The sequence below is a fragment of the Equus asinus genome, chromosome 2, assembly GCF_041296235.1.
Source record: "Equus asinus isolate D_3611 breed Donkey chromosome 2, EquAss-T2T_v2, whole genome shotgun sequence".
NCBI classification, from domain to species: domain Eukaryota; kingdom Metazoa; phylum Chordata; class Mammalia; order Perissodactyla; family Equidae; genus Equus; species Equus asinus.
In genome coordinates this window covers 14,070,712-14,098,288 of record NC_091791.1, presented here as the reverse complement: position 1 = coordinate 14,098,288, position 27,577 = coordinate 14,070,712, and the positions used below count along the sequence as shown (strand labels likewise).

General features: G+C 39.6%; 1 protein-coding gene across 3 annotated transcripts in view; it reads right to left on the bottom strand.

Annotated features, from left to right (window-relative positions):
• Nucleotides 1-27,577, bottom strand: part of FAM204A (family with sequence similarity 204 member A) — a 53,526-nt gene that overhangs the window by 10,478 nt on the left and 15,471 nt on the right. Inside the window, exons 2-8 of one of the 3 annotated variants that reach the window (XM_070482425.1) lie at nt 23,280-23,387; nt 22,764-22,902; nt 16,660-16,901; nt 16,026-16,113; nt 15,835-15,865; nt 15,548-15,647; nt 4,714-4,803 (exon numbers count right to left, since the gene is read on the bottom strand). In XM_070482425.1, coding sequence (XP_070338526.1) covers nt 4,714-4,803; nt 15,548-15,647; nt 15,835-15,865; nt 16,026-16,113; nt 16,660-16,901; nt 22,764-22,902; nt 23,280-23,282 — 693 coding nt within the window. In that variant the 5' untranslated portion in view covers nt 23,283-23,387. Of the gene's footprint in view, nt 1-4,713; nt 4,804-15,547; nt 15,648-15,834; nt 15,866-16,025; nt 16,114-16,659; nt 16,902-22,259; nt 22,919-23,279; nt 23,388-27,577 lie in introns of those variants that run through there. The other 2 variants (XM_014849250.3, XM_070482430.1) reach the window with 2 other exon arrangements.

Genomic DNA, 27,577 nt, shown 5'->3' with positions numbered 1-27,577 from the left:
TTTTCCAAATTAGAACAGTTTCGAGTACCACAAAAACTCAAGTATATTTTTCCACTTCATCTGTCCTCCAGGATTGTTAACAACAAAGAAGTATTTAATCAACAAGAGGGACAGTCCCAAAGCAACCATATTACTACATGGCAAAAACCAAAGATGACAGCACAATCTAGGCTTCAAACATGTGAACCTGAGCCATCCCCCAAACCAGATTATAAACATCCCTAATGTCATTGCTAATTTGAAGGAATGTGACTCTGGAAACATACGCGCCTGCAGTGTCACAATGATGTGCACTGACAGCCTTTTTTGGGCACACCGTTTTTTTTTAGGAACTGTTTTCAAGGCCCATTCTCAGACATGGTTCTACTTTTGGCTTCATTTTTCTCAACACTGATGCTGCCCTATTGGTTTCACAGGCTTATAAATGTTAAACATCAAAAATTAGTTTCACTTATTATGTTTGGAAAAGGCTTTAAGAAGTCTGAGATCTGTGCCTCTGAGCGAAGGCTTTATCAGCAGGTCGCAGTCACTGCTTCTCAAAAAAAGAAAACGATACTGATTAGAAACCAATATACCTGATTTCCAAGAGGACACCTATCATGCACGTATACATTATTTCATAGAGAGTTTCTGCTCCAAACTCACAATTACTTACTTCTCAAAATCCCATCTCTCATATCCACAGTGACTGGCACCAAGGGGATAAATATGAAAAATTAAATCTCAAACTAAACTATTTATTCAAGAATTCCATCTTGATTACTTTAGTTATTCTTCACAGCTGCTTAATTAACAGGGCATCAGTATCTTTCCAATGTCTGTGCCTGAAGAGCAAATACTTTCCAGATGTTTTTCCACTTATATAACAAAAAAAAAAAATAGGGCCCAAATTATTGTTTTTTCTTTTAATCAGAATTCTTTAACCCCACACTATATGAGTTTAATTTATTTTACTAGAACAAAGCATTATATTTGTATGGGAGTAAAAAGAACACTTGAGAAAAATGTTTACTGTCCTTACTGCTTAAAACATCACGTATTTCAAAGCAATCTCATTTGTCATAAAGTGTGACAGGAAATAACTTTTAAAATGAAAAATACCTAGTCAATATTATGCAATTCCCATTTCTAAGACAGCAGTATGACAAAACAAAACACAAAACCAAAACCTAACATCCTCAAGTGCACAGGTCTGAGGCCCCTGCGGCACTACTTCTGTACATTCTGACAGGCAGCTGCAAACGGCAGGGAAAGGAAAGCCCCCAAGTGAACACTGGTGAGGAAGACAAGGTGGGTGTTAATAAGCAACCGCTGGTGGACACAAGGCCACTGGTAACCCCATCCCCTCCCAGGGCATCAACCGTCCAGGTTTACTGAGATATTGAACATGGATACATAGAAGATTCTATAATCCAATACCTCATCTAAGCCAAATTTTAGATTTGGTTTGCCAGGTGAAGACGAAAAGTACAATCAAATAATACTTTAAAAATCTAAAGTCATTTGACAGCCACCATAATAATAATTGCCCCAAGCAGAAAAAGAATCAGCAATAGATGTTAAAACTAGAGAGTAAAGTATAATAAAAACCAGAATATTTACAGTCTCAAATCATCTCCCATCTCTCTAAGCGATACTTATTAATGACGTGGGAACAACAGTAATATTATAAAGAGAAACTGGAGACACACCGACTTAACCAAACAATCAAACCAACATCATCCATAAATGAGACGGACACATACCACGTTCCCCGTGCTAGCTTGCACTAAGGACACAGCATCACTTCTGTGATATTCCTGCCAAGAATGCAGAACCTGAGTCTAACCGCGAGGAAACAGACAACCAAACTGAGGGACATCCTACAAAATGTCCGGCCTCCACTCTTCAAAAACACTGAGGTCCTGAGAAACAAAGACAGACTGAGGAACTATTCCAGATTAAAGAAGACTAAAGAGACATGACAACAAAACGCGACGTCCTAGACCAGGAAAAAGGACATTTTCTTTTGCTATAAAAGCAATTAATGAGACATTTAGCAAATCTAAATAAGGTATAGAAATAATGCTAAAGCAAATGTTAAACGTTAACATTTTGAGTATCTGGGTGAAGGGTATAAATAGGAAATCTTTCTATAAATTTTCCAACTTTCTGAAAGTCTGAAATTATTTCAAAACGAAAGATCTTTTAAAAAAAATAAAATGTGCTCTACTCTTAAAATTTGAGCATTACTAACTACCCTCAAAGGAACACAGAACCAGCAGTAAAGAAAACACTTCCCCTTGCCTCAGGCGGGGGTGCTACTAAACAGACAAAGACAAGAAGGATCATGTGGAGTGCACATTTCAACAGCAGACTAGGCTCTGCGCTCTTCCTCCTTCCTTCAGCAAGGCAAAGATCTGAGGAGGCTTACTGACCTGGGGTCTCTTGGCGAGTCACAGTTACCATGTTATTTGGGAGAGATCACAAAATGCACAACTCTTGGGTCTTCCAAAAGGAAGACTGGACAAGCAATGACAATGGGACACCAGTTTGTTGAGTCCTATGATCCCTGAGAGAGCAGTAAATACACAGAAGTCCATAGCGTTTCTGAAAACAACCAGGCAGCAACACCGTAAGGCCCTGCTGGTTTTTATTACATGTCTATCTTTAGCTTTACTGGAACTATCTAGTCAACTCAGAGACCAGCCGTGTGCTGATGGGTGCAGGCATCTGCTGGAGAGCAAACAGTAACAAAGACCCAGAATTTTTAAAGGGATTCAAGAGACATGTGCTCCAACATGTGGCACAAGATGTATTTAAGTATCAGTTCTCTAAAGTTTTGCTCCTGACTCAAATGAGGCAGATATTCACAGCAGGCTGCCAAAATCTTCCACACTCCCTATTTAAGTGTGACCCAGACTGGTGTTGCTGCCTTATGAGCCTTTCAGTCCCTGAAAGCCCACTTAGACCTTGAGCTACTCATTACCCCCATCACGTCCTACCGTGCCTACCCTCCCCATCCTTGCAGCCATATCTACCCACTGGATCCGTCCCCACCATTCTCTGACATTTCCTAGTCAACTTCCCAAAATTTGGAGATAAGATATATTCCTGGTATAATTTACTATATTGTATATATTTGCAGGCTGGCCAAGAAACTTAACCACTACTTCTAATGGCACTTCTATTAAAAGGTAAGTTCCAAGTGCCAAAACAGTCTACTTACTAGCAAACAGTCGGTGCTATGTTTGTTGAATAGAATTTTAAAGATGAGCTTTAGCACACAGCTGATTTGTAGGGATAAGGGCCCAGATAGCTATCAAACTGAAGAAGCCACTATAATAATCAACAACTAACGCTGACATCCTACTGAGTTTGCGGCACCATTCAACAGACTGTCAAATTCATTTTATTAAAATGTAACACTTGTATCTTTCTATCTGAAAATACTGTAATAAAATGCTATTACAATCAACCCTCCATATTTGCAGATTCCTCATCTGCAGATTCAACCAACCATGATCGAAAGGCCTTTGATGGTTGAGTCTGTACTGAACATCAACAGACTTTTTTTCTTGTCGTTATTCCCTAAACAATACAGTATAACAACTATCTGCATAGCATTTACATTGTATTAGGTATTATAAGTACCCAAGATGATTTAAAGTATACGGGAGGATGTGCATAGGTTAAATACAAATACTATGCCATTTTATATAAGGGACTTGAGCATCTGCAGATTTTGCTATCTGCTGGAGGTCCTGAAACCAATCCCCTGTGGATACCGAGGGACGACCATATATTCCATGAATGCTATAATCAATGAAATCAAAATACAGCTACTTTAAAGATGAAAGAGAGGAAATAAACTGAAAGCACAAGAAGTATCATAGAAAGGGAAGAATGAATCTTACAAGAAAAAAGCAAACACTAAATTTTTTTTTAATATTTACTTTATTTTTTGAAAAGGCCACCTACTTGCCATTTATGATACTTCTTGCCTATGTCCCAAACTCAAGCCCATAGCTTTATAATTTCCTTTAAATTAACCATTAATAAATACCCATATATATACGTATACACACACATTATACACAGAAGTATTTAATGTGACAACTGATTTTAAAAGGGTTAAGGAAAAAAAAAAGATAATGTCTGAATCCCTAAGCCTCATTTCTGGACTTCTCTTTCCTCTACATAAATACATAAACCTCACCAGATACTTACAGCCAGCAGCCAAAACTAGAAAACAAACAAATAGCCATCAATGGTAGATCTTTTGATATCTATATCTGATGATGGAAGAGTGGAACAGTATTTCCACAGAAGGATTTACTGAAATAATAATTTCATCACTAGTCTCAGATTAGAAAAAACGCTCACCTGCAGGTGAGTAGGAAGAGTGTGCGTGGCCAACAGTTTACAGAGATGACCAATGATGCTCTCCACGTAATCAAACACCATGAGGAGTTATAGTTTAAGAACAAGGTCAAGGAGATAGGGATACGCTAAAAAGGAAAGCCACAGGAGAGCTTTCTTGCTAGAAAGGACAAAAAAGAACTACAAAACAACAACAGAACATACGCCAGTATGAGCTCTTTACGTGTGACTTTTCCTAGTGACAAAAGAGATCAAATATCTGAATAGTGAACTTACTCATGATTATAAAAGAATGTACATTCATTTGACAAAATTTGGAAATACAGAAAATGTGCCATCAGTGTGACTCACCTCTCGAGTAGCTAGCTGGTTGCTGAGCTCCTCCGCCTTCTCAATGTCCCACTCTTCCACAGCCTGGTCTACGCTCTTTTCAAGGCCTGACTAGAAAGAAGAGAACCCTAAACCTTAAAGGCAGGAAAGAAGAGCAAACATTTGCTAGCAAAGACTATGTCTCAAGACGTCACCAAACACACTGCCCACTTAGACCACTGAATTCTCACCGTGACCTCACATCATTTACTGAGGAGAAGGTGGCTCAGAGACATTAAATGGCTTATCCAAGGTCATATAACTTCTTAAATTAAGGAAAAAAAGAGATGCAAATCCAGATTTTTGTGACTCCAAGGCCTAAGCTTCCTCTTAATAACAATAATAATAGTAGGAAATTATGGCTGCTTATTATGTGGTATACCCTGGGCCTAGTGCTATAAGAAAGCTCATTTAATCTTTAGAACAACTCCATGAAACAATACAGTTATCCTGTTTGGAAGAAGAGGAAACAGAGGCTTAGCCTCAACAACTTGGCCAAGGTCACAGAGTCCCTAAGTGGTGAGGACATTGCAGGAATCCAGGTTTGCGGAGAGCCTGTATTCTCAACCATGATCTTCCCCTGCCTCTTTTCTCTGCTGCCCATTTCTGTAGCTTGAGACCCTCATTCAACAGCCTCTCCCAGTCTTTGACTGTGGCTATTAATTGGATATTAAACATTGGAGGAAAGTTAATATATAAGAATGACTTTATTTTCCTACGGAAATATTTTTATTTCCTAGCTGAAGATACTTCAGGAAATCATAATTAAAATTTTCATGGGTTTACTAAACAGACTAAGTAGGACTCATCATACGCTTATGGAAAGACGCTTAGTCTTAAAAAATTGAGTTTTAGCTTGTGGAAATAGTTACTACAGAAAACATAAATTTTAAAAAGTAGTCTAATATATGCTTCTTGCAAGAAACTTTCAACCTAACAATGGCTTATCTACTGCATCTTAGTAGATGGATACCAGGAATGAAAATGTGGAAGGGACATTTTCAGTTAATTGACTTCTCCCTCCTCATCTAATAAAAGAAATCCTGGGAATGCCTCCTCCATCAGTGCACTGCTTGATTATACCAGTCACCTAAGAGAAATTTTGTTCCGCTGTAGCACTTTGCTGAAATGAGACCTAAAAAACACACACACATAATTTGCCTAAAAAGATTATGGAAACAAGGACCAGTGAGGTTGTCACTGATGTCTGTGTCAGGTGAAGATTTTTCCTTCTCACAATCCCTCAGCCCACCTAAGGACCTGAAAGGATGATAAACAACTTTTTCTTACTCCCAACAGAAGCTTGAAGCTTTCCTTCAGTTATCTCTCAGGCTGTGACCCAAGGCCACACAACTCTACGTTTTCCCATTCTGGCTCTGTCTCCAGAAATTTCTCTCTTGTATTTCTGCAGAACTCTTTTCCTGATGGTCCAAACAACACCCTGGACTCACTTTTCCAACATCCTTCATCTTCAAGGACCTCTAACTCCACCCGACTTCGGTAGTCTATACTCAGGCCAATGTCACTCTAAGCATGGTCTGTGTACCAGTCTGGTCTGCGAATAGTGCCAGTCCATGAATGGAGCTTGTGCCAGCTACCCATAGCTGACTTTTGGGAATGATGGTAAGGGAGGAGAACAAGACTTTCTCAAAGAAGGAAGTAGTACAGAGTTACATTCAGGCACAGGCTCCTTATCTCTTGGAAGACCAATACTGTGAATAGACTTGATCTAAGGCCATGTAGTAGACATCACCTGAAAGCTCCATTTGCAAAGCTTTATAATCTAGAATTCTTCTCTCTGTCCTTCCCTTATTCCGAGTCTTCAAAGTCACTGAACCTGCCTTGTCTTCATTTGGACCCCATACCCTGGCACCACACATTTATTCTCACAGTCCTTCAGTCTCTTCCTGGATTCTCTTATCCTCTCTCTCTGGCCTGCAACCCATGATCAACCTTTTCAAACTAGACTCTAAGCCACAGGTTCTCAAAGTTTGAGTTTGGACCACAAGCATCAGCATTACCTGGGAACTTGCTAGAAACACAAATTCTCTAAATCAGAAACTCAGGGAGTGGAGGCCAGCAATCCATCAATTCTAAGCGTGCTGAAGTTTGAGAACCACCGACCTAAGCAGTGCCTTCAGTGACCTCCAACATCTTACCTTGTTTTGGCTATTCCCAACCATTGTTTCTATTATGTCCTTTAACATCCAGGTGTCCCAGCAATGTTCGAGGAAACCAAATAACTCAATTCGCTGGCTTCACTAAAAGCTATTTTTGAAACTCAGCTGAGTGGGCTCTCAATTCTGCCCTTGAAAGTTCCCACCACATTCCTCTAAGAAGCTGTTATACATCTTTTCCATTTTTCCAAATACCCTCAACCCTAGCTCCTTCTCTCAGTAGATTATAACTCTACGCCCTACTTTATGGGAGGCCAAGGAGGGGGGAGGAAGGGATGAACCAAGGATATGTAAGTCCTCTCTACTGTCTTCCTCTCATCCACCTCAAAAGGTGTTATCTTCACTTACTCTGTTCCCCCATCCTAACTGCCTCCAAGAATCATCCTCCCTCACAAGACTAATCCCACCATCTGTGCTCATCATAATCCCATACGCTTACATGCTATCCAGAATCCTCCTCTTCAAATTTTCTCCTCTCTTTTCTTCATCCTTCACCCTACAAATAAACTTGTCCCCCTCAATCTGCACCAGGCTAGATGAGTTAACACAGCCTACTTTCCTCAAACAGATTTCTTATGTTGGTACTTCATCTGTCTCTTGTAGAACAGTGTATCAGATGCCTCCATGTCATCTCCCATGCAATCCTCTCTCCCTTCTGTCTTCATCATTCTTCTGAAACTGCTCCCCCTACCCTCATAAGTGACACCGTTTGTCTTCCTATTTGATCTTCTATTATACCAACTATATCCCCATTCTTAAAACTATCTCCCCAAATATTTATCTTAAATGTCCTTTGATGCCCTCATCTCCTCTTGTTGACCCTTAACTATAGTAGTCCTCAGTTGTGTGATTGGCCTCCTTTTCTTCTTACTTTTCACTCTGCCCAGTAATATATTCAGTCCCAGGGCTTCAATTACTTCTTACAAGCTGCTTTATATCTCTAAATAATTCAAAGCATCTGACCTCTCACCTGTATCAAAATCTACACCTCCAGCTACTTGCTGGTTATCTTCATACTGAAGGCCTTGCAAAGGGAGGGTCTTCAATTTTTTACAATGGCTACAAACAAGCTCATCACTTCCTGCCCTGCTTTCCTTAGGAGCTGAGCACCCACTTAGTTCCCCCTGACAGAATCCTCAGATATCTATCTTCAATGCCTCCAATCCTTTGCTCTTATTTCAACTCTTTTTTGTAGTCTCTCATCCCTCCCTTCTGTGCTTCTTCAGGGCCTCATCATCTCCTGTTTGGAAGATTATAACCATCTCCAAACTGGTCTTGTATCTTTCCAAAGCAGACACCATGGCACTACCCAGCTCAAAACACTATCACTTCTTTACTCCTCTTGAATAACATCCAAATCCCTTCACAATAGGGTCCCAAAATGCTTTCTCAGCCCCATCTTGGGCAATGCTGTACTCACTAATCTCTAGCCAAATTTACCATTCTCTTTATGTTCTCTGTGCCTCTGATGTGCTTCCATTTGAAAAATCTTTTTTTTTTTAAAGATTGACAACTGAGCTAACATCTGTTGCCAATCTTCTTTCTTCTTCTTCTTCTCCTCAAAGCCCCCCAGTACATAGTTGTAGATTATAGTTGTGAGTGCCTCTGGTTGTGCCATGTGGGATGCCACCTCAGCGTGGCCTGATGAGCAGCACCATGTTCACACCCAGGATCCAAAACAGTGAAACCCTGGGCTGCCGAAGCAGAGCGTGTGAACCTAACCACTCGGCCACGGGGCTGGCCCCTGAAAAATCTTAACCATCCTTTAAGTCTCATGTCAAATGTCACTTTCTCTATCTTTGCAGGTTCCCACATCCCTATAAACCCAGTGACCCTGCCACACCCTTCCCCATGCCCAGGACTTAACTGCCCTGCACTCTGTGCTGTCGCTGCACTCCACATCTCTCTTCAGCGCTCGCTGGTCTGACACAGTACAGTGGGTTGCTTATCTGTCTCCCCTCTTGGGTTCTATACTAAGAGCAGACATGTGTGTTACTAGTTTGCTGTGTTCCAGCATCCAGCCCTGTTCCTCTTATACTGGAGGCATTCAATCAGCCTGTGTTACTGAGTTAATATTCACAGTGCAGTAATCCATGGCTGCATTAGTATTGAAAGGACCCTACCCAAATGGGGACCACTTATTACATATCCACCACTTTGAGAAGTTTCCAAGAGAATTCCATAACAGTAATATTGGGGTAATAATACCCCTATGATTAAAAGACGGATCACATTTTATTCACTTATTTATATATAAATTTCTCCCACTACTAGGATATACAATCCTTGAGGGCATGAAGAATATCTTCCCCATCTTGGCTCTCAGAGCTTAGCACAGTACCTGCTCCTGGAACTTTGTATTTATATATTTTTATAGTGGAAATAAAATATTCTATTTAAGAAATGCTAATACAATGGTCTCTCCTTCCTGTGTAAAGTATTAGGTATCCCCTCAAATGCCACTGAGATATATGAAAACAAAATGCTAATAGCAAACTTCAATTGTTCCTGTACCACAAATTCTGGAGTAGCCAGACACAACAACCTACACATTAATCTGTTCCAATCTCTCATCTCGGTAAACTGGCCACTAACAGCATCCTTTCTTGAGCTGTTCTGCGTCTTCCGCATAGCAGCCATTTGTTTCTTTCCAATTATCTAGGTTTCCTGAGATTATCTAAGACCAGGGTGCTGCATTCCTTTACTCTAGAATCCAGAATAATCGTAGATCAGTGAGTAAAAAGGAACCCCCATTTTTACCACCAATGCCCATGAATAAACCCGTGGTCTACTTATTAGGTCATTATGCTACATCAACTTGGTAAGTTAACTTCCCTTTGGTTACCTTGGAGCTTAAAAATTCATGTCACAAAGGGAAAAAGAAAACATTCTGCTCTTCTGGAAACTTATGAACTGCTGAGCTTATAAGTAGAATTTTCACTTAAAAATAAATCAGCTAAAATTACAAATCTCTCTCTTCATTGTCAACTACCTCCCATTCCCCCAGCCATTCAGAGCAGCCCAAGAGATGGCCCGACACTAGAGTAGAAAGAGCAGTGGGCCAGGAGTCAGGGAACACGGCCACGGCTCCAGGTAAATGAGGTCCTTAACTCCTAAGCCTCAGTTCCCTTAAAGAAAATGAGAGGATTGGCTTGGATGACCAAAATTCTCCTCTAGAAATAAAAACCTAGAATTTCACCTACATGTTCAACTTTGTTTTTAGCTCTTTTAAAAGTTTTTTAAAAATTTTAACAAAGTTTCATTAGATATAACTGTTACTTTTTTCTCTCCCTTTTCTTTTTTTGGGGGCAATTTATTTAAGTAAAATATAATAGTCCCTTTGGCTCTGAAAAATTTCTGGTTCCATATGCACACCCAAACTTTCTGCTTCTATAAGATATTAACATCCCAAATATATTCAAGTGCTCACAATAGTAAAAAACATCCTTAGGTAAAACCTTTCCATCCTCTTAAGAACATAAGTTAACAACAGTTTACAAAGAAGATGGTTGATGAGGTCAGACTTGGGTTCAAATTCCAGCTCCTCTACTTACTAGCCAAGCAACCCTGGGTGAGTCTCTAAACCTCTAGAGGTTGCAGTTATCTCACCTGTAAAATGAGAAGAATACCACATTCTTTGCAAGGTTATGGCAAGGGTCAAAGAAAATATATGTAAAATACCTACAAACTTTTTAAAATATAGTCATCATTCGATAAATAAGTTGTTCATATTATTCTATTGAAATATCATGATACCATTAAAACAAAGAGAAGGCTTAGCTCTACATAGCTATAGACCTCATCACAGTGTGCCAAGCGCTCAGATCCAAGCACAAGACCCAAGCATTCAACTTTGAGTCAGTAAGCAGTCTCATGATACAAGATCAGAGCACTAGGCTTTTAAAAATTCTTAAGTTGAACCAAAGAGTAATCTTTTTTGGAAGTACCGAGGCTGTCTTTCATACTGCAAGAGTGGCAGGAAGCACAGAAGCACTGTTGATAGTCTGCAGGGCCTCGGTGTGCTTCCAAGACAAGACGCCTTTCGGTAGGAATCAGAATTTAGCTTAGGATATATCTCAATACAGACAAACAAACTGAGGGATGGCAATTTGGCTACAGATGGAAAATTATTCAAGGCCAGTATCTAATAGGTTCCCATGAGGCAATAAGGAACCTCTAATTAACAGTTTTGCTGCAGATGTCAAGAAGGCAGTACTATAAACATCAAACAAATTTACAGGTTCTCAATTTAACATTAAGGACCAACCATCCATATGTGCATAGCAAGAAACTCTTTCAATATGTAACTAAAACACTTTAAGTCCAACAGTACCACAATATATTTCTACAGGAATTTTGCTACTAAATATTTATTTGGATAATATATTAGATTTTTAAAGCTTAATACAAATGAATTGTCCACTAAAGTTTGCTGTGCTATGATTAGACCTAATATCTAGGGAAAAAAAATTAGGTAATCCCTCCATAAAGAAGGGGGGGAACCCTAAGAATTAGCATTGTTACCTTTATATATAAATCATACCTACTTAAATTATTTGAGTCAGGTAAGTAAAAACTCAGTTGGGGTATTATTTCAGAAAAATCTAGATTTGGGACCAAATGACTTGGGTTAAATTCTCCTTTCACTTCTTACCTGTTCTGTTTGTTTTCTTAGACAAATCACTCTAGGCTTCAGTTTCTTCATCTCTATTATGAGAATAAAACTGCCCTACCTGGGGGCCGGCCGCGTGGCCACGTGGTTAAGTTCACGCGCTCAGCTTTGGTGGCCCAGGGTTCGGATCCTAGGCACGGACATGGCACCACTCATTAGGCCATGTTGAGGTGCCATCCCACATGCCACAACTAGAAGGACCCACAACTAAAATATACAACTATGTACTGGGGGGATTTGGGGAGAAAAAAGCAGGGAAAAAAAAAACTGCCCTACCTACCTACCCCACAGGGATCACATAGGGATCAAGAGAGAATGCTCTGTATTGATACCTGGGGAATGTCACAGTACCCCTATGACTCCCCCAGCCCCCCTCCCGCCGCTCCCCCACCCTCCACACCCCTACCCCACTCCCACCCACTCAAGGCAGTCAGCCTTTTAGCCGATCTGTATATTGGAGTTCCACGTAAGATTCTGGTTGGAAACTCCATTCCACTAAAAATATAAGTTTGAAAAAAGCTACATTATACAATAGCAGTCCTCACATAAACAACTAAAAAACAAAAACTTATCAAAGACGTGCAATTACTCTAAAAATTATTGAAAGTATCTCTGGTTTTTCATGCCACAAAGTATCCATTAAGAATACATAAAACTACTTCAATAATGACTGCTGACTAATCAAACTGATTCAACTAAGGAATACCTGAGACATTTATAATGAAATTAACGAGTGAAATTTATTCCAAAGAAATTCCCTCATAGATTCAAAATAATTATGTTATGATTACAGAATTATTAGTAAGTCCCAGAACTGCTGCCAGAAACACAATTATGCCTAAATTTAATACAAAGAGCACTTTAAAACACTTTAGATATTACATTTTAAAAACATAAGCCTCTCTGTATTGTCAGGGAAGCAGGAGACAGCAGTGTTGTAAATACACATCCTTGGTTGAGCAAGTTTTAGCTTGGCAGTGTTCCAAAAAAAGGAAAAAAAAGGACTTACGATAGACACAAGATTAAGAAGTTTGTTTTGTTTTACCATTCTTGAGAGTTAAGTGAACGTAGAATAAAAAGGCTGAGATATGGTAACAGATCAGCCTCTGCTCCAGAGAAATAAAATAACGAACTAGAAATCCTTGCTATTTTTGTTCACACTGCATTAAAGATTTTCATGATCCTCTCTAGATTCCTTGAGCAGCAGCTATTATCTGCTGGACTTACATTTACTCTTAGCTTTTATCTTGGTGCCTCCAATGTGGACATTCTTTCATGTCTATTTACTTTGCTGGATTCACAGGAGACTTCAGCATGACAGCAAAGGGGTGCATGTAAAACAGTGATCCCAAAACAAAGAATGAGTGTGAATCTGCTGGCATGCAATGATGCTGAACTACCAAGAGAACATGAAATAATTTGGTTGCACTAAATCCTTCCTTTCCTTTCATGCTTGCATTTATTTATAAAATATTAAGTGTTAGCAAAATCCTGGGCAGACACAAGCCTGGCAGCACCAGTTTCCTTATTTAGAAGATTGCCATAACTTTCTCAGTTAGATGTCATTCATGTAGAGATATGCCTCTTGTCAAGAAAATACAAACTTAGAAAACACATCAATTGATGATTACATCAATTGATGATTCCCTTAAACTGAAATCTCTCTTTTAAAATGGTGCTTGACTTATAATTATTTTTCTAGAATACATCTAATGTATAATGTGAAACAGAATTCTATTTCTAAAACTAAGTTGTTTAAAAGAGTCTCCATAAAGAATCCTAGTATCCTTTATTAAAGTTACTCTCCACAAATTCCAAATTTTAGACAATGAGTAAGAGTTAGCCATATCTGGCCACTATCAAGAAGGGACAATTTCATATACGTAGAGTAATAATAAAATTCTAATACAGATAGATTGTAAAAATACTCTCAAAATTTCTACTTTTTAGAATGGCTAAAATTTAATTTCATGGCCTTAACTTCCCTAAAAAATAATTAGACATTCTAAAGTCAATATAGTTATGAGAAAACACAACAAATACTATAAATAACTGAAGATCAAAGACCACCTAATTCACAAGCAAAACTTTAAAACATATTTCCTATGAGAATCAATATTTAGCCATTCTTCCCTCAGAAGAACAATCTAGTCAGCTGCTGGGACTCTAAAGCAGGTTGGCAGAGACAGCCTGTGGATCAGGGCTGTGAGCATGACCCTCCTCTTTCCGGCTTAGAACAGGTTTGGTCAAGAGCATTCTCCTCATGAGACCCTCCTCCCAGAATCACAAAGGTCAAGCACGTGGCCAGCACACTTTAAAATGCTCATCAGCCCCTTTTTGCAGTGAAGCTACAGAACTGAGAATGGTGTAATGAAGCCTGAGTTTTAGTTTCAACTCCACTAGTGATCTTTCTTTATAAGAAATTTAGCATTTCTGCACCCGCTTGAACATTTGTGAAAAAGAGACTGCTCAGCAGCAGTAATTAGTTGCAGCAGAAAGTGATCCTGGTTCCCATTCCCCGGTGTTCTAGGGACTAGATGACAAGAATTCTTGGCGAAGTTGAAATCAAAAGGTTCACAGGCAAAATTCTGCTGTGTCAGTTCCTTAATGCATGTGCCCTCAATGCAATACCACCCAAAAATGAGTTTAAAATCAGAGGTTTTTCACAAGAAATACTGATTAATCAGAAAATGGTAATGGTCTCTACGTACACACAGTAGTCTCCAGGAACAATCTGTGAAGGAGGCATCTGTCTGCAAATGCAGGCTATAATATACTTGGGCTTCACCCAGCAGGCGCCTGCGCCTCTAGCCCTACTGCTCAGTACCCAAGTTTCATGCTCCTGGAGTCTGTCAACATTTCCCCAGGTGAATATGTCAGTTACTCATTCATTCAAGCCTCTACTAAGTATTCATATCATCTCTAGACTGATGACTCCACAATATGTATGTCAAGCTTGGACTCTCCTCCGAGCTCCTGCCTCATTTTATCAACAGTTTACTCTATTCCTGCTTGCTGATCCCACCGTGCCCCACGGTGAACTTTGGAAAGGCCCCACTCTAAATCTCCCCCCGCCAAGCTTTCCCATCTTCGTAGCTAGCATAACTGTTCACAGCATTGCTTAAGGTAAAGCCTTGAATAGCTCTCTTTCCCTCCTTATGCCCCAAATCCTCCCACCACCTCACAAGCAATCCAGAGGCAAACACTGTCAATTCTACTTCTACAGTCTACCTCAAATCCATCCACTCTTCTCCATCTTCAGCAGCATCATTCTTGTTCAAGCCACCATCATCTCAGGCCTAGAAGTCTCTTAACTTTCTCTTCTCATCTCCTTTTGCTGCCCTACATTCTATTCTCCACATAAGGGCATCTTTTAAAACATAACTTAGATCATGTCATTCCCTTAACTTAAAACCCTTGAATGACTCTCACTTGCATTGTGAGACTAAAACCCAATTCCTTACTCTGCCCCTTAAGATCCTACATAGTCTGGTCCCTGCCTGCCTGCCTCTCCAATCTTATCTTGGGCCACCCTCCTCCTCACTGACTCCATTCCAGCCAGGCTGACCTTCTTACAGTTACTCAGATATCCCATGATGACTCCTTTTTCCCTAGGATCTTCATCCAGGTTATGACCGCTACACTAGCATTCTTTATATACATGGTTCCTTCCCATCCTTCTGGTCTCAGTGAAATGGCATCTTCTGAGAAGGGCTTTCCCTGAGGACCCAAGCTAAAGTGGGGCCTCCATTTTAATTTCTTCACAATACCCTGCTCATTTCCTTTTTAACCGTTTTTTAAATTATTTGTAACTACATATTTACTTGTTCATCTAGCATCTTTTTTGGCACAGAGTAGGCACTTTAACTTTTCCGGTGAATCAATTAATGAGGAGAAATACCTTAGGTAAGGCCAATTACAAATATTTCCCACTGGCTAATATAAGATGCAATAAAAAAGATCTTACCTTGTCAATTTTTTTCTTTTTAACAGGGGGATCGAACCTATCATTGACTCCAAAATACTGAGTAAGCTCCTTCCACTGGGTTTCCCTCGAGGACTGCTCACTGCAGGAAGAGAGAGAATTACTTACGTTTTACACAAAATGTACTATTTTTATTTTTATTGTTTTTAACTGGTAACTACAATTATATAGCAACAACTAGTTTCTATGTTTCAGAGGTAAGTAGGTCAACTATTTGTACAAGCGCTACAATACTGTCTAGAATAGACAATATTTCAAATTCTACCTACCTCCGAGATTCTTCTTCATTCTTCAATTTACCTGAAAAGAATTCACAAACTGTCAATATCTAAGTATTTGATTGTTACTTCAAAATTGTTCATCAAAAATTGTTGAGCTAAACTCAATTTAGCTCAACAATTAGCAAGTCACAATTTAACATTAGCAGTATTGACAATTAGCCTGAATTAAAACAAAACACCTTTTCTGGATCGTTTTCTTTTTTTCTTTCTGAATCTTAAAGTTGAGGTTTTCTGTTCAGAATGTTTTTTATGCAATTCTTGAAATCTCTATATAAAAGTAAAAAAAAAGTGAGATGCAAATATATTCTGAAGCAAAGCATACATTCAAAAAACACCAAACATATTAAGTAACAAAAATAATTATATTCTAGCATTTATAAAATATAAATTTAACAAAGGCAGCTGAGTTCTTCTTGAGATATGCTATTCTTCAAAACTCTCTCAAAACCTGAGTTATCTTCAATTATTTCTAAATAAATCAATCTGATAATCTGAGAGTAAAATTCAATGACTCATACAGACGACAAAGAGATAAAATTAATATATAAACTCCTTATGTATTATGTTAGGCAAAGTAGCTAATTCTACTAAATGTTTTTTTCTTCCTCTTTTTATGAAAAACAAAACAAAAATGAAACCAAGTATCTGAGTGGCCAGTGGGTTGACCACAGACCCAGGGAATAATAAAGGCATTCTGAGCCAATCCTCCCTAACTATTCCCTCCCAGGAACACACACATTCTGACTGTGGCAGAGACACCCAGGAGCAGGCACAAACGCACAGGCTTTCACAAGAACAGCAGAGAAAACCTACATTCCACGTGCTGAAAGGAATTCCAGAGGGACACTCTTCATATGCATTCACATTTGCTTCTCCTTTGGCTTCCATTCCATCTGTAGGGAAATCTGAGCTCTCTGTTTTTGTTATGGTCCCATCTTCTTTATCTTCCTGTAAGTTAAGTCCAGAATTCTCTAACGTGGCTTCATCTTCAGAACTCAACTCAATATCACTTTCATTTAGGCCAGGAGGTAGCAGCCCACTCCACATCTTTTCTTCTAAAGGGAAAAAAGATGAATTTAAACATATAAAGAAGAGATGGAAAGAATTTTAAAACCATTAAAAGACACCCCAAGAGTCAAATAATTATACCAATGGTTTGGGAGCAGTCCATCTAAACTTTTTTAAGATCTAAAATGGAATGTACCCTTCATAGTAAAATAATTAAAATCTTCACTTGTAAAAATAAAAAAAGTGTAAAGCAGTTTAAGCAAGTTTGTGTAAAGACATTCCTCCAGATGAATGACTTAAGGAAAACAGCACTTTGATTCTTTAACAAATGGATAATTTTGTCTAAAAAAGGAAATTCAGTAAAAATATTCATTGCTCAAGAATGTTAAGACCCTAACAATATACACTGCAGACAATTTAAGAATTATACTACTATATTTCAAGCTATAACAATTTGAGAAGAAAATAAAATTAAATGCTTCACCTGTATTTGGTATAAAATTTTCAGGGGACTTATTGTCTAAGGAGCAGGAAAACAATTATTCAAAGGAAAATTTTTAAGCCGTGCAAGTAGCTTGAAGAAAGTATGATGATAAAAAGGATGCCCTAGTTTTAAATTTTATGTTTGCTAAAATAACACTAAATGGAGTATAATCCTAACAATTTAACAAAAATGTACAGCTTTTCTGTATAACAATACTGTATTTGGGAAACAAATGTTAAAGTTCAGGATAATATTTATCACAGCTATATAGTCCATTGGTAGAGGGAACCATTAACTATTGTTAATAAAAATGATTTAAAAAATTAGAGTTGTAATCATTTGCTAAAATTCAGATAACTGCGTACCTTTTCACAATGGAGCTCCACAGCACAGTCTATTTTAGCATACACACTGAGCTAAAACCATCTGAACTAAAACCATCTTAGCTCAAAAGATGTCTAAAATAGAGAAGCTGGTTATACTGCTCATGATTTACTCTTCTGAAGAAATAAAATGGAAAGATAGAAATCGTTCTTGCTGAGTTTTCTGCCTCCTAGTGTGATGAACCAGTAAGAAAACCACCCCCATTCTCTCTGAGACAAAGGCATCAGGATTTTGCATTACTCTGAATAATGGATGCCTGAGATCTTTTAAGGACCTCCTCCCAGGTCCAAAGAATCAGATCTTACTTTGTGAGGTTTGGGTCCAGCCCCATCAGTTGCTGGCTCTCTGAAACATCCTCATCAAAATATTCTCTTGGCTTTTTAAGAGGAAGGGCTCTGACATCTAACTGCTCCAATTGGAATCCTGATTCCACATACACTGGTGGTGTAAGGGGGTCATTTTTAACACCTCGGCCCCTCAGTTTTTCCTCTGGATGCAGGGATAATTATACTGCGTACAGGGTTGTCCTGAGGATTAAATCAGATAAGCCAGGAAAACAACACAGGTTTAGGATGTTGTAGGGGCTCGATCAATGCTAAGTTCTTTTCGCTATTACTATTATTTCTGCGGCCACGGACTGCATTTTTACCATTTCTGTCATGGGTGGCAGCATTCATAAGGTAGTTTTGAAGTTTCTAATGTTTCAGGTGCATTCACTTAGCAAATGATGCAAATAATTTCGTTCCCTGAGTTCCAAGTATGACATGAAGTTTGTATAGAAAATGCTGGTGTGTGGTTTTCTGAAAGCAGCAATAAAACCAGAAACAAATTACCAAGAAGACAATGGAGCCGAAGCTTCAAAAGGTTACTCCCTTGCACAGGCTTTCCAAAGCACTGTACTTAATTTTCTATTTAGGATCTGTATTCCTTTTTTTAAAGAGGACACCCAAAATTATATGAGCTGCAGGGCCCATAAAACCTGGATCCATCCCTAAACCCGGTCTGAAGATTTGAAAAGTTGTAACGGAGGAAGTCTTGAGATACTTTGCTAGCACATACAACAGCATGTAAAATATGCAATATTGAAAAACGGATGTTATGCTATTAATAAAAATACCTCTATTGTTCTGAGGAGCAAAGAGAGGGGAGCAACAATAAGCTCCAACATGACTTTGACACTGGCATATAATATACCTTTAGGCTCATTATCCATTTCAGGACTTAAAGATTCTAACAAATTTCAGATTTAGCCTTCTCAGCATAATTGGGGTTCTATGTTTGAAACCAGTGTTCCCTTTCCCTGTCCATAGTGTCTTTTGCATACCTACTGTGTGCCAGGCACTCTTCAAGACACGAGGACAGCAGTATACAAAACAGGCAAAAACACCTAACCTCACAGAACCGACATTCTACACACATGGCAAGCTTCTGTCCAGCAGCGGCCAAGCACCGCTCAGCTGTGGCTGCTCATGAAAGACGTGCCTCTCAGACGGGCACAGTTCTTCCACTGGACCACTGCTTCACCAGCTCTGCAGGGTGAGTCTATGCTTTGGGCACCCAAACGTGCTGCACCTTCAGGAGCAGTCTTGCTTGCCCTGGACTCAGCCCTCAAGCAGTTCTCCATTTTTGATCCCTTTTTGGACTTCCTCAAAATCATCTATTTTTAGCTCTTGCTGATGTGGCATTAAAAAAATGCCTTCAGGATGGCATTGGCTGGTACGATAATTCCTTGTGTGTGCCCACGGAAAAAAGAAAAATTAAAATAACTTTTTAAAAGTGGACTCTATGTTCAAATCCATAAAATAAGGCAAAATTCAAATAAGGTATGTTTCTGAACTCAGTTCCTGAACATCTTTAAAGTGATGTGCTATTCTCTTAAGACTGTAAAAAAAAAAAAACACAAGGACAACTTGGTGGCCACTGATAAACACACAGGACTCACTGAAGAGGCTGCAAAGTGGAGTTGCCCACGTGAGCAATGGCTCGACTGCAAACCAGCCAATATGGAGTGGCTGCTTTGTGACTCGCTTTGGGCTCATGTTTGAAAACACTGTCTTTCTATTCATAGCATATACACGTCGTTCACACATGTACAATTGTACTCCGGTATCAACTGGTACTCTGTTAGGCCTCCTGTCATTCCTGTTTTGGCTGCTCTGGAGGACGGTCCTCTATTTCTTTGAAGTGTCTCTCCCCCCACGTCTTTCAGAGTGTACTCCTTTATTTTAAAGCCGTTCACTCCAAATTACCCCTTAAATGTGAAGCTTACTCAGGCATTCTCAAGACATGTGATATACCTGAGAACTAGAAACTAAGTTTTTTTAGTAAAGATTATAGCCAGGTCTATGTGACAGTTGATATATTAATACGGAAGCTTTCATTTTTTAGTCTGTAACTCAAATAATTTTTTAATTTAATCATTTTAGCCCCAAAGAAGACGTAAATGATTCAGAATTCCCTTTTTTCTCTGTGGTTTTGAATATCACCTTCTTTATTTCACACACTCTCTACCTCTGGAATTAAGATTTTTTCCATTCCACAATTATTCTTCAGAAAAATTCGGTGTATACTATGTAGAAAACATCTTTTGTGCTAGGTTGACACAACTTTCTGTGAACTGAAAATATTTCTGTGTCATCCTGGCCTGAATGGCTGGGTTTTCTTTCGCCCGTGAAAACCAACCACAGTCAGTATTTAGCACGCTTGGGCAGAGCGCAGTGCATCAACAACACGACACAGTTCAGCAGTTCCTAATCTAAGGTTTTTACAAAGTTCTATGAAGAGACTAACAGAGGTCTCTAACCCAATTTCAATATTCAAAAAACCTGACATATTTTATTTTTCCTCAGACAATATCATCCACTTTTAGGCAAAGGGACTTAAATTCAATGTAGTATTATTCTTCACCACATATGCATTCATCAGAGGCTCTGATTGGTAGCCACAGATCTGACTTTTATTAAAAAAATAATAATAGTGAATATATTTCAGTAGACACAACCTTTCAAAATATGGCATCCATGGAGATAGCAAATTATAAAAGGGGTTCTGGGTTGTAAAAGGACTGGGAATGACGGGGACAGCAGGGAAGAACGGTTTTGAAAGTAAGAAGATGGGTTTCTAGTCTTGAACAACATAATTGTAGGCAAGCCACCACATCTGTGTGGGTCTCCATCCTTAAGCTATAAAATGAAGAGCTTGATCAGATGATCTCTGAAATGTACTGCAACTCTAAAACGTTTCTTTATGGATCGTAACATTGTATGCGCTCAAATGCCCAGTCACCTCACTCTCTGCTCTAACACTCCATTTTCTCCCTGGCAGATGCAACACTGATTAAACCCCACCAGCCCAGGAGATAAAGTTCTTTCCTCAACCTAGCTGCCCTGGCCAAGACTGCCGGTCTTCAAGAAGACTGTACTTCAGACAGGACACCTGAAAGATGTTCTGGAGAAAGAGAAGGATACCCCAGTCACAACAGAAGAAACAGAACCAGAAAGAGGAAACAAAGCAGGTCATTGCTATACACGGCACACAAACAAAGTGACAGGCACGGATGTACCATTAATCCTCATAACAACCTTTCCACTAGGAATTGCTCTCTTCTACAGACGAAGTAACTGACTTGCCTAATGGACTGTGATCCACTTATTTTACAAAAATGGAACTCTATGGCTTCAAATTATAAACTTTTAGACGGCAGAATTTCAAGTAGTAATATATTCCTGGAGACAAATATTGGAAAGTGTGTCTGAAGAATGATTCTAGCCTGTAATTCCAGACTTGTTAAAATTTGATGAAGAATTTTTTTTCTCACTTTTTAAGTGCAGAAAGCTAGGTAAGATGCTCTACTAAATTGCATGCATCAAGGTCACATTCAGAAGTTTGGGTAAAAATGTCACATTTTCTGGAAGACCAAGCAGCTGCTTATAACCAAAACCCAAAATACATAATCTGAGCAGCATAATAAGAAAATGTCTTCTGTCTCTAATATTCCAGAATTTCAATGCCATTTTCACCAAACGATGCTGTCTTATTTCCCGCGTTTTGTACCCAATTAGAAATAATAGAAATCTCAACCTTGTCTAATCTGAATTTAGTCTTACTTTACAATAATCACAAATCACCACCCCTCACCAATCTGACGATTGTCAACTAATTTAGACAATAATCAGTTTCTGCGACTTGGAATTAATACTTAACTAAAATACTTTTAAGCATGTTTCACCAACATTAATGTAAACATCCTATTTACTTTCATGACTTGAAATAATAAAAATGTTCCCTTTTCTCAAAAAGGTAGGGAAAGTACAACTGAATCACAGGCCTGACTTCGGATTTAAGTTACCCATCTGATTACCCGGATAAACTATTTAGCAGGATTTTGCATGTATACCTATGTATTAATTAAAGACAGTGTTTGTTTAGCCAAGGCCTGGAAAACACTTCCCCAAACACAAGACCCTGTAGGGGGAGATTTACAGTTAACCAATAACATTTCGAGGTTTAAGTCTGCTGCCGCTGTGAGAATACTTACAAGGTTCAAGACTGCAAGAGGGTGGCTCTGGAAAGGTCCACCTTTTCCTGCTCAGCTCACAACCCGAACTCTGCAGGCTCTCCGGCGGGAGAGCCACCCTCCGACCCCCAAACGGGAAGCATCCCCTCCCCGGCACAGAAGCCAGCGCCGCGGATTCCGGTACAGGATGTCTAGCCCGCTGACACTTCATCAGCCGCAGCTCTTTTCCAGGATACAGCAACAGGAAACAGGAGGCTGTTTCCCGATCGAAAGCCTTGTCGCCCTCTCTCACTTTGGCTGGGGTGGGACAGAGAACCGCACTCCGGTCCACAGGCCGGGGAACGCGTCGCGGCGCCCCTTCCCAGCAAGCGGAGGCCGGCCCGGGCCGGGGGCTCGGCAGGCCCGGCGGAGAGGCTGTGAGGCCGCCCACACAGGCTCCCCCGCTCCCCGCCCCAGACACTCCCGGACCTGTGCCCCCCGAAGCCCGGGGAGCCCCGAACCAGCCCCGCAACCAGCTGTACTCACGGGACAGGAGCCGGCCACCCGGCAGCCATCTTAAGGCCCAGCCAACATCGCGCCTTCCCATTGGCTCCGGCCTCTCAGCCAATGGGCGGGGGCCGTTCTGGTCCGGGGTCGCCATGGCAACCGACCGAGCTCGCCTCGGCTTTAAAATCAACAAAAAAGGAGCAGTTCGTTTCTTTCTGCTGGTTTCCTATCCCTTCTCTATCATCGTTTCCCGCTTCCTTCTGGACGGTTCTTAAGGCTTTGTTCTTTCCCCGTGCCCTGCCGTCTGCCGGTGCATAGCGTGGGGACAGCGTTGGCCTTAAACCGTGAACTGAGTTCGTTCCTCAAGGAGGAGAAGCGCTGCGGTTGCTCCCCAGACGCATGTGGGAAGGTTTCCATTCATTCCTCCTTTCCTCCTCCTTCCCTTCTTTCCTCCCTCCCTTCCTTTTTTGCTTTCTGCACATTTTTATCTAGCTGGCACCCAGCCAGCCCCTGTATAGAGGAAGATGGTCCCGACTCCTGCTCTCGTGGGCTTACCATCTGGTGATCGTCCAGGCTGCTTCCCTGACCAGCTGTGTGGCCTTGGCCGAAAGCTTACTGAGCTCCTTTTCCGTGGCAGCCACTGGCTTAGGCCCTGAGGAGGGGCTGGGGGGAGCGTAGAAAATAAGCAAGGAGACAACAAACTAAGAAAAAGGCGCTATAAAGAAAGTAAAACAGAATAATATGATCATGATGGGGGTGGGGCTAATTTAGAAATGCTTCCATTTTCTGAAGTAGTGTTCTATAATAATAATAAGACTATGAATACTTTCCTAATTTCTGGTGTTGTGATGATTATATAAGACAATACACATAAATACCTTAACACATTACCTGGTCCACGTGATGTTCAGTCGTAGCTATTGTTGTTGTTAACATTATCAATAACGCCTTTCTTTGAAACATCCTAAAAGTGTGTAAAACTTTTGCATTGCGCTCAATAATATATCACAGTTTAGTATAAACAGATGTTTAAGCTTATTACTTATAACCATCCACTACTTCCCCCCCAGTGTCTTCCAGAAGATGTGTCAGGTTTATGGAGGAGTTTTCTAAAACCCCAGAATCATAGTAAAACCTGAATTGGGATGCTAGGGTCCTTTCTGTGCTCACGTTCTCTGATTCTAGGAGAGACACAAGGCTGGGGGATTTAATGATTTGTATGAAACTCTGCTGGCCAAATGGGTCCCCTTCTCAATAGTGTTTTCCCTGAATCCAAATCCTTAGAAAGTTAAGCAGTTAAAGAAAGGATGTGTATGAAAATGCTCTTGTAGCTCTTGCATTGGGCCTCTTACTTGCTGTATTAGTCTACTCAGGCTGCAACAACAAAATACCACAGATTGGGTGGCTTAAACAACAGAAATTTATTTCTCACAGTTCTAGAAATTAGGAAGTTCAAGATTAGGGTCCCAGCAAAGTAGGTGTCATTCTGAGGCTCTTCTCTTGGCTTGTAGGCAGCAGCCATCTTGCCGTGTGCTCACAAGTTCTCTTTGCACATATGTGTGAGGTGAGAGAGAGAGAGAGAGAAAGGGCCATCTGGTATCTCTTCTTAAGAAGACACTAATTTTATGGGATCAAGGCTGGATCCTTAAGACCTCATTTAACCTTAATTAATTCCTTAGAGGCCCCATCTTCAAATATAGCCACACTGGGAGTTAGGATTTCAATATATGAATTTTAGGAGTACACAAACACTCAGTCCATAACAAATGCTGATGGTGGAGGTGTAACCAGAATGGGGAAGGAGAGGGCAGAGGGGGAAGAACTGAGTCATGGGGTAGGAAGGAAGTAATGTCGGCCTGTTTAACAACTATCTGGACTGTTTCTACATATATTCTATCAAAGAATACTCATTATTTAGTGCATATAAATGTGCAAGGGATAGGGGAAGAATATAATTATAAGTACTTCAAAGGCTTACAAACATCACATTTCTCATTGAAGGTTTTTGGAAAGTCCTACTCCAAAAATATTTTTAAATTGTTTCTCAATGTTAATTTGAAAACTCTCAAATTTCTGATTGTTTTCTCTATCATATTATTGGATTCCTATAATAAATGCAAATAGCTCAGACTTTTCTTGTGATTCTGTTTGTAAGACTTTCAGTCTCTGAATATTATTGTTTTGCCAGTTTTCTGAGAGAAATGTCAGTCATTTGATTTATTTTAATCAATAAATTTACCTTCCCTTCAGCAAATTCTTGCCCTGGAAACCTGCCAAACCATGCATTTTGTGAATGAAATACTTGTATTTGTGAGATCTCTATGAAACATAGAATTATTGAATACCTTTTACTAAATCATAGTGAAATACCTGATGCAGCTAGTGAATTGTGTTTGAATGGTGTTGCATCTGGCACTAATTTCAAACATGTAAGTTTCATTTAAATTCTCAAACATATCTTAAAAAACATAAAGCGGTTTTTCTTTGCCAAGAAATATTATAGTTTATGAATAGTTTTCCCTTATATTTAGTCATTTTTTTTCCTAGTATAGGGATTACAAGTCACACTCATGTTATAAAAGATTAATTGTGGCTTCCTTTTTGGTGGCTGCTAAGTCTCTGATTGATGAAAATTTCCCCAAATATAATGAAATCCCTTAAATAGTTCTCAGTTGGAAAAAGTGAATACGACTTTGTTGAACATATAATAAATATGCCTCTTGCTGAAACTGAGAAAGAGAATAGTTAATTTCCTTCTGTACAAAATGCCTCATTTTCTGCATGGAAGAAAAAGTGGCCTCATGACTTTGCAAAGGAATAGAAACAAGGGAGTTCTGAATTTTAGGAATTGTGTTGATATCCTTCATGATTAAGAAATGACAGTTTCTCTATCTGGATTCATTTTTTTAAATTTGCAAAATGAACCATCTATAAACAATGTTGTCTTCCAGGAGTGTGTTCAACAATTGACACTGTAGCATCGGCAAGAGTTGACATTTGAGGAAACAAAATTTCTGTAACATAGGATGTTGCCAAAGAAAAGCATTCTCTTTATCGGTCCTGTCTAGTACTTTCAGACTCTTCAAGTCCAAGAAGCTGTACATAGGAAGAGAGGGGGACAGGAAAGAGAGGCTTACTGAGCATTTCTGTCTGCTAGGTGTTTTGCATCTGATATCATATAATGCTATGAAGTAGTTATTATTGTATCCATTTTACAGATAAGGAAATTAGGGCTAAAAGAGTTTAATGTCACACAACTAGTAACAGAACCAGGGTGGGGAGGTTTCACTGGACTCTGAAGCTCATATTTTTCCCACTGTCACACACTGCCCCTTTTAAGGTGAAGTTCCTGATAAATCCCAGCATGGTGCAGTCAATAAAGTATAGACATCATTATTACCCAGTGGGATGTGTACCCAGTGGGAGCTCACAAAAAGATAGGCTTCAGGAGCAAAATGTGTCTTCTCTCTCCATCCCCTCAGTACCTAGTGAGTGATTACATCCCATCAGAGGCATCTTCTTCAATCATTCCTGCTTTGCTACATTGAAATCTATGTTAGTCTTCCTTTTCCTAATACCTGCATCTTCCAAAATAGCCCACTACCTGAGCAATCCCTCTGAATGAAGGAATACATGTAAAGCTTTTAACACAGAGCCTGGCATGTAATCAATGGTAAATAAATATTAGTTTCCTTCCCTTACACACTAAGGAGTGTGTGTGTCTGCATGAGTGTCTGTGTGTGCGTATGTGTGTTGGGGGAAGGAGGATTGAACAGGCAGGCCGCAGAGGATTTTTAGGGCATTGAAAATACTCCATGTGATACCATAACGATAGATACATATCACTAAACATCTGTCCACACTCATAGAGTGTACAACACCAAGACTGAACTGTACTGTAAACTACGGACTTTGGGTGATGATGATGTGTCCCTATAGGCTCATCGGTTGTAACAAACATACCACTCTTGCGGGGGAGGCTATGCATGTGCGGGGAAAATGCATGTATGGAAGAATCTCTACCTTCCCCTCAATTTTGCTGTGAACCTAAAACTTCTCTAAAAAAGTAAAGTCTTAAAAGATCAAAAGAAAAACAATAGTTCATTACCTAAGAAAATTATATGAAATCCAAATTTTAGTGTCCATAAATGAAATTCTATTAGAATACAAAGAACTGAGTACATAAACACTGACAGATTATCAGATTAATGTGTCAACGTCTTCGTGGTCCTTGCCATGTACCCAGTGCTCAGCACTTTGCTAAGGTTTAAGGGGGATACAAATGAAGTAACTGAACTGGCCTGTCAGGAAGCTTGTAGTCTGAGATGTACAATGTGGTTATAAATGATATATTTCACACCATAAGTACTAAAACTGTGAGGTTCATGATGTAAGCAGAAACTATAGAATTCCTAAGAATGGAGAAGCTAGATGGAATTTAGTGCATGCTATTTCCTTTGCCTGGAATAGCTTTCTCTTTTACACCTGTTGAACTTCTTGTCATCCTTCTTGCCATCCTTCAAAACCTAGATCAAACATTACTTCCTAAATTAAATCTTTCCTCACTCACGCAGTTCATGCCTTTCTTCTCTGTGCCTTCATGATAGTTGACACATAGCACAACTAGGGCTTTACCACATTGAAATACAATTAGTTGTCACAGGTCGATCTGCCCCAATAGATTGTGAAGGCACAGTCCTTGTCACATAGCGAGTGTTCAGTAAATGTTCGTGGAGAAGATGGGTGAGTGATAGAAGTGAAGATGTCAATGCATGGGATGAAGAGAAATGGGGAAGGTGGTTTTGAAGCATCACGTGAATAATTGCAGAGTGACAGCAATGCTATGGTTTAGG